Source organism: Saccopteryx bilineata, chromosome 2 (genome assembly GCF_036850765.1).
Source record: "Saccopteryx bilineata isolate mSacBil1 chromosome 2, mSacBil1_pri_phased_curated, whole genome shotgun sequence".
In the NCBI taxonomy this organism is placed as follows: Eukaryota; Metazoa; Chordata; class Mammalia; order Chiroptera; family Emballonuridae; genus Saccopteryx; species Saccopteryx bilineata.
Window position 1 is genome coordinate 21,453,539 of NC_089491.1, and position 7,943 is coordinate 21,461,481.

The window sequence follows — 7,943 nt, forward strand, 5'->3', positions numbered from 1 at the left end:
TAGGAGCTCAGAGTAGGGAAGTCTCTATCTGAGTTGAGAGGTAGAAGTGGCGTCAGAGACACCCACTGTCCCTTCAAGGTGGTCAGCATATAGAGGTCAAGTGCACCTGAGTTGATGGCAGGCCACCAACCCAAATCAGGAGGAGGCCTGCAGGATGAATAGACTCTGACCCACTGAGAAAAACCAGGAGTGACTCATAGGAGGAAGATGAAACCAAAGCTTCCCGGTTTCCCCTGTGACCAGACGGTCCAAAGTCATCAGAAGGAAGAGAAAACCTGAAATAGAGCTGGCCAGGAGCTGCCTGAACGCTCATGCAAATGAGACCCGCCCAGCACTGCCTGGAAACCAGGCCAGGAGCAGCCAGAGCACATGCTGCAGTCACTTTCGGGAAAGGAGGAGGAGGAGGAGGCTCTGAGGAGCAGGTAAGGAGCCAGAGAGGGTCTTGGAGGAGGTCTGGGTCACAGTGCCCCAGAGTCCCAAGAGACAGCCCAGTCCAGGTGAACAGTGGCCTGGGAGGCGGGGTGCCTGAGATCAGCTTCCAAGCTCAGCGGTTCTTTAGTTGTGAAGCCTTGGGCAAGACACTTCACCATTCTGAGCCTTGGGTCCCCCCTTAATCAAATGGGTATGAAAATATTACACTGTGTATTGAGCACCTGCCGTGCCTTGCTGGGCAAGTTGCAGACATTATCTCTTCCTCACAGCAGCCCTGTAAGGCGGGATTGTTAGCCTACTTTACAGAGGAAAATGAAGCTCAGAGGGATTAAGCTATTAGACCAAGATTTCACAGCAAAAAAGTCTTGTTTCAAAACCTGCACTTTCTACTCCCCATCCTGCCTTCTTCACAGGGTGGTTTTAAAGAACCAAATGGCCTTATGCAAATGGAAAAACACTGTAAAAGGCATTATACCATCTAGTGTGAGTCGCCACACTTCGATCCTAGCAAGGACTGGGGCTCTGTATGAACCGTGAAGAGCTATACAAATGCTCTCTCAAGGTTGACATTGTTCGGATGATGCTACAGACACAGACAATAGCTGGCAAACTGACTTGGTCACAGGTGGAGGTGATGACTTTGCGGTCCTGTCTAGCACTTGCTGAGATGTCCTGGCTTAGGGGTGAGTGGTGGGTGAATACTTGGCTAGAGTCTCTCCTGAAGAGAGGCTGGACTCTGACCAGCTAATCTTGAAACAACAGTGGGTGTCTGAGAGCACCCCAAGATAAGGGTCAAGATGCTGATGTAACAGTGATTGTCTCTCCTCTGCACAGCTTGGCCATGGCACTTAGAAATGTAGGTCAGCTTTGGGGAGAACTGGAGATCCTTACCAGTAGTAGTACAAGTCTACTGCAGTAGAGTTAGAATTTTCAGATAAGATAATTAAAAGAAACAAACATGTATAATTTTACTGTCAGAAGTAACCATGGTTGACATTTTGGTGTTTGTTGTTCCAGACATTTTTGCTATTGTACACATATATTGGAATATATTCTAACATGGTTTTTATTACTGGTTCTTTTCACTTAATGACATAACCTGAATGTATTTCCATATTAATAGGTGTTTTATCACATCATTTTTAAAAGCTGCAGAAAGTCTCTTTATATGGATGGAGCAGAATTTATTTAACCCATGTCTCACTCACTATTAGATAATTAGGTAGTTTTCAATTTTTCACAATCAGAGCAGTGCTTTGATAGGTATTTCTGTAATCAAATCTTTGCACAGGTCCTTCCTTGATTATTTCCTAGGCACAGATTCCCAGTCAGCAAACTGCTGAATCAAGGCTATGTACATTTTAAGGCTTTTGATAAGTATTAAGGGTCTGTTTCTGACACACTCTGAAATTTGGGAGCTCCTCAAAGCTCAATGCATAAAATTTTTATAGTCTTGAAGTTGGCCTTGACCTTTCCTCTCTCTCAAATATAATGCCAACCACCTGATCCGTAGTCTTCCCCGGGTGCCAGCATCTAAGAGCTTCATGCTACTGTTAGCTTCCTTTTCAGAAGAAGAAAATGGGAAGTTAAGCAATTCAATCGGAATCACGGCCCTAACAAGCAGTGGATCTGGGGTGATGAGCCTTGACAATGTGGTTCCAGAAACTCTGCTGTCCACTGTTTCTTGGGAAGTGCTTTTAACTCCCTTGCTGAAGCTACCTTCTACCCCAGCCCTTTGATCTTCTTCGCCGTTGCCTGACGTACGTCAGGCACCACCGTCCCAGCCTGGACCACTGCTGGGTCCCTCACTAGGCTTCCATTTCCACTCTGTCCCTTTCAGGGTGTCCTGTGCTCTGTTTAAAAATAGAAACAGGCTCAGGTCATCCTCCCTCGACCAGCTTCCACCTGGAGGCAGGGGGGGCCTACCTCCTCCCCCTCTGGCTTCGTCCCGAGCCACTTCCCACCCAGCTCCACCGGTCGCACCTCAGTCACCTGGCCTCATTTCACTACCTCGGTCTGGCAGAACTTTCCTCCTTGGGGCTTTGTGGCACATGCTGTTCCCTTGACCCGGGACGTTCTCCCTCCACTCTGCACAGCTGGACTCCTCTTCCCTGGGTCCTTGCTTTCATGTCACCTCCCAGAGGAGCCTTCCCAGTGCTCTCGGCTGAAGTGGCCATTCCCCCACCCAGCCCCTTTTCCTTTTGGTCCTTTATAACATTCATTCCAATTATAGATTTATTTATGGCCCTGTCCTCATTAACTGTCTCTTTCTTGCTAGACTGGTCATGCAAAGGTCACGAGGTCCAAGGCCAGGTCCATGTTGTTCACTATGACCCGATGCCTTGCACAGTGCCTGGCCTCTGGTGAGTACTCAGTAGCTCAGTAGCTGTTTATAGAATGGGTGGATGGTCCACAGAAGAAGGCGTCCATCGGGCAGCGTCCTTGGTGACTATCCCAGCTTTGTCAGCTGTTCGTCCTCCCGCAGCTCTTCGCTTCCGCTCCCCTGGTGGAGCAGTGACAGAGGTCTGGAAGAAAACCAGGAAGCCGTGAGAGTGCAAGCAGGTTTCGCTTCAGGTATCAACTCAGTCGGGGTAGATGATGTCATATCAAGGGCACACGGGAGAGTCACTGTCCCCAAGTCCCCCCTACACAGTTCTCAGGTTCCTACCACAAGAGACTCATGGCCATGAGAACTCTCCTGAGAAAAGACCAACACTGTCAAGTTAATAAGACACACCCAGTAGGTGAAGAGCTTTTGACTCCCTCGCGGAAGCAACCTTCTACCCCCAGCCCTTTGATCTTCGCCATGGATGAGCATTCTGCCTTTATGACAACACATGGTGGTGGACTGGAAGTCCCAGCTGGGTGACCTTAGGTCACAGTCACTTCTTACCTTCCATCTGCAAAATGAGTGGCTGGGACAGAGAAGTGGTTTAAAATTTTTTTTTTCTCAGCAGCTCGCTTCTTCAACTTATTTAAATAATCAAATACGAGAAAAGCTAAGTGTTTCTGGTTGAAATGGAGAAGCAGGACTGGAGCCTTCCCTCCTCTTTCCTGATTTCCCGTTATAAGTCCCCAAGGGTTGAGGTGGCCTGTAAGCGCTCAGCACTCAGTGCCTGCCAGGATGCCGTCTGTGTTCTGGTGGCATCTTCTTGGGCACATGCGATGATCAGAAGGGGACCCGAGAGGACTTACTGAATCTGATATCTCAGATTTTAGGCTGGGTAAGTAGGTAAATTTTACAGCAACTGAAGTGCAGGGCAGGCAGACCCTTTATGCAAGAAGGAGGTTTCAGCCATTTTAGAAAAGAATGAGGGCCCAGGAGAGAGGAAGCCCAGAAGTCTCACCCTCCCCACAAGTTAGAAAAAGTAAACCCTACCTTTCCAGCCAGTGATCCTTGATCTTGAAGGGACTGCCCATATACTTGCCTTCCAGGGTTGGTTGCTTGCCAAGCCCTGGGGGAAGTCTGACCCCCCCCCCCATGCACACATGTGGGCTTTGCTGCAGGCAGGTGTGCTCTAGAGGTTGCAACCCAGGCCACCTGGCAGCTCCAGGTGCTGTGTGTGTTGCCATGGAGATGGGCCCTGGGGTTGGTGCTGAGAAGGCAGTCTCCCAAAGCTTTGTGGATTCAGGAGAAGGAGAGACTGGAGCCTCCTGTTCTTCAGGGTAGATTGTTGACCATTCTAGTGTCAACTGAAGCCAGGTGGGTGCCCTGGGGGTTTTCTGGGACAAAGGGAGGGAGGAGGAGCCAGGGGAGACCAAGCTTTAGGAGGAGGCTCTGGAAGGGCTCATCTGAGGGCCTGTGCAGAGGAGCCTCCAAGCCTCCAGGTGGAGGGGGAAAGCCTTGGCTGGGGCTCCCTTGCCAGGTCAACATGGTGCCCCGCACAGAGACTGAACAGATGGGCTCCTAGCCCAATGAGAGGAGGGCAAAGGGCCTGGCATCTCTTCCTGGCGGAGGGACAGCCTGGGGAACTCACAAAGCCCGTGTCTGCACTAGGCGGGGATTTGAGGCAGCAGGGAAGAAAGTAGTCGTCCTCCAGCACAAACCACTCACTGTGGCTTCCGGCCCTCTCCTGGGGTCTGGGAAGTCAAAGGCAGTTATGTGAATCATAAGGAGCATTTTTCTCATTTCCAAGCTGGGGTGCAGTCTCCTCCAGTGGCAGCTCCCCAATAGTGGGGCAGCTCGGGCCTTCACCCTGATACACGGAATACTACAGGAGCACCAGACAATACTTCGGCCCAGGATTGAGTGTTCTGAAACAAATTGCTTCATCTTTTTGAACTTAAGTTTTTTCTTCTGTGAAATGTGGGTGATAATGTTATAAAGTACTGCACCCCAGATTCTGAAAGGCACCATACCGCATTCCATCGGGTTTATGTAGAGACACCCAGTCCAGATGAATTTTGAAGAGTTTTGTTGAAGGAGGAGATTTATTAAATATGCCGGCCACATACGACTGACACAATGCAGCAGACCCAAATCGTGTGCAAACCAAAAATATTTCAGGGGCTGTTTATACACCCTTGATCACACACGGGCGGGTGGATAGCGGACATCATGGCACAAGCTGACAACATTTGTTTAGGGGATACACAGAAACATTAAGACTTTCAAGGTAACACAATCAAAGATGTTTACAAATCTTTCAGGGTTCATCTTCCCTCACTAGCCTAGAGGTATTTTACTCTCAAGATTCCAGGAAGGGGGAGGAACTACAATCAATGTAAGGTGGTATGTAAATTCTGCCTCCTATTGAAAGAGAAGAAGTTTCTAGGTTAACCTTTATTTTAGATTTAAAACTAAGTTTCTTGCAAGCCAGAAACTTCTACATTCTTCTCCCTCCCTCCCCAAAGGAAGGATGGGACAGAAAAGCCTAACCTTTCCTCCTAGAATATCAATATTAATTTTCAGCTTTTTACAATAAGACCTTTGAACAACCCAGAACACAGCCTAGGACCAAGCACAGGGACAGAGATTAATAAATGTTTCTTTGCTCCCTTCCCTTCCTGCCAGGACATCTCTTGTGAGGCCTCTAAGGATGGCCGAGCAGCAGGGCCAGGAGCACGAGTGCCCTGTCTGCTGGAACCCTTTCAACAACACATTCCACACCCCTAAAATGCTCGACTGCTGCCACTCGTTCTGTGTGGAATGCCTGGCTCATCTCAGCCTGGTGACTCCAGCCCGGCGCAAACTGCTGTGCCCGCTCTGTCGCCAGCCCACTGTGCTGGCCTCTGGGCAGCCTGTCACTGACTTGCCCACAAATACTGCTGTGCTCTCCCTGCTCCGCCTGGAGCCCCACCACATCATCTTGGAAGGCCATCAGCTCTGTCTCAAGGACCAACCTAAGAGCCGCTACTTGCTGCGCCAGCCCCGGGTCTATACACTGGACCTCCCTGAGCCCGGGAGCCAGACTGAGGCCCCCCAGGCCATGGCCCCTGCCACCACACCTCTGCCCGTCCCCATCTCCAGCCACTACTCTCGCAGGGAGTGTTGCCACAACCCTCAGTCCCGGATGTTTACCTACCTGATAGCTGTCATCCTCAGCGTCACTCTGTTGCTCATCTTCTCCATCTTTTGGACCAATCAGTTCTTTTGGAGTGTGGGGTGAGCACTTGTTCCAGACAAGGAACCAAGCCTATCCCAGCTGCTACTGGATGTGGGGACTGTGGAGCCGCACGTGTGGCTGTCTTCCTTTGAAGTATTGTTCCTTTTCACAATCCACGGATCAGTGAGGCCATGTTTGCTTCTGGAAGAGTCCTACTGTAATGAGAACCTCTGAAAGCTAAGGGGCTGGGAAGAGATGTGAGGCCTCTGGGTGTGAACCATGGGGTCATGAAGGGCAGAGAAGCAGATCTGTGGGTACAGAGCTAGGGAGCAAGTTGTGCCAAAGGCCTGGACAGCTGTCTCTGGGAACCTGACTAGCCCAAACAACAAGCTGCATTTCTCACTGGAGCTGCTTCGAACTCGTCCACTTTCTGTGTTGCTAAATTTTTGGAATGAGAGCTTCAATTCTGTGAGCAAATGTGTCTCTCCCCCCTTGCAGTTTTATCTTGCCACCAGTCCCAGTAAAAATGGTCCGCATTCATTCATCCACTTATTCAACCACTGTTTATTTGGATGGTGCTGTGTCAGAACTCAGGCTAAGAGAAAGGTAGGAGTGTGTGTGTGCTGCACATGCGCACAGCAGAGAGCTTTACTAGCAGGTGGAGCATGCTCACACAGCTGCTTCTGTTGCATGGCTGCCTCTTGTGCGTAGGTGGTTTATGGAGTGTTAAGCATCTTTAAGTTTAAAGGTGAAAGCAGGGCCTCACCAGATGGTGGCGCAGTGGATAGAGAGCATCAGACTGGGACACAGAGGACCCAGATTTTAAACCGAGGTCACCAGTTTAAGCATGGGCTCATCTGGCTTAAGCTAGGCTCACCAGCTTGAGCCCAAGGTCGCTGGGTTGAGCAAAAGGTCACTCGGTCTGCTGGAGCCCCCTGATCAAGGCACATATGAGAAAGCAATCAATGAACAACTAAGGTGCCGCAACGAAGAATTGGTGCTTCTCATCTCTCTCCCTGTGTCCCCCCCCCCCCCCCTCCTGAAAGCAGGCAGGGACACTGGGTCAAAAGAAATCTGGGATTTGGAGGAAAAGGATTTTTATTCCTCCTGGTAGGTGCAGAGAACCTGGCGAGAAGACTGAATGCAGGGTGGAGCAAACCTCCTTCCACCAAGCACTGAAATTCTGGCAAGCAGAAAGTCAGCCCTGGATAGGGGGAGCCTCAGCTCCCATCGCGTGCTGTGCAGGACAGGGACGCTGGTCTTCATTTTCCTGGCCGAGTCTAGGAACCTAAGAAACCAAGGTAGAATTTGGATGCTTGGGCTGCAGCTTGACTACAAGTTGCTACTTTTGCTCTAAACATTGTGAGTTTAATGGAATTGGCTTCTATAAACTCTTCAGGTTCTTAAGGTACAAGATATTCCAATTAGCCAAGATATATATTTCACATTTAGTAAAGCCACATGGTCTTAAGATGTAAAGAAAAAGTGACAAAAAAGTTCTCCATTACAAAATTGTAGTCACCAACATATCCCGCCAGGGGACTAGTACCTACCTCTCCATTTGTGCCATCAAAGATAATTACACCAAAGCTGGGACTCATGCTCTCCCCACTGACTCCTTTACACATCCTTGCTCCTTAACCTGTGGCGGGTAAGTTATGTAATGAGCTTACCATGTTCTCAGAGCCAAGACGAACAGGGCGAGATGCTGAGGGGGAAGTTCAGGAAGAAACACTTGCCTCTGCATTACGGCCTACTGCTCCCAAGTTAAGTGAACTTCATCCCCATTCAGAGGAAACAGACTCCACAAGCTTAGCTACCTTGTTCAAGGTCACCCAGTACGTTGTGGAGGACTTTTAGTAAGAATAGGACTTACACACTTGAAATGGCTTATATGCCATCCAAATAAGAAACGGCATTGACTTGAATTTTTTGGATAGAGAAACATTAGAGTCTCTTATTCTC

General features: G+C 49.4%; 1 protein-coding gene across 8 annotated transcripts; it reads left to right on the forward strand.

The window, feature by feature from the left end:
• Positions 1-245: 245 nt before the first annotated feature.
• RNF183 (ring finger protein 183) lies at positions 246-6,522 on the forward strand. Of its 8 annotated transcripts, none has more exons than XM_066256467.1 (5): positions 246-422; positions 2,711-2,795; positions 2,918-3,006; positions 3,387-3,656; positions 5,447-6,522. In XM_066256467.1, exon 5 carries the CDS (start codon positions 5,472-5,474, stop codon positions 6,039-6,041), a length of 570 nt encoding a protein of 189 aa, XP_066112564.1. In that variant the 5' UTR covers positions 246-422; positions 2,711-2,795; positions 2,918-3,006; positions 3,387-3,656; positions 5,447-5,471; the 3' UTR covers positions 6,042-6,522. The 8 variants fall into 8 exon arrangements, with proteins under 8 accessions (XP_066112564.1, XP_066112565.1, XP_066112563.1 ...); XM_066256468.1 differs by having other exon boundaries at positions 3,390-3,656; XM_066256466.1 differs by lacking the exon at positions 3,387-3,656.
• The last annotated feature ends 1,421 nt before the right edge of the window (positions 6,523-7,943 follow it).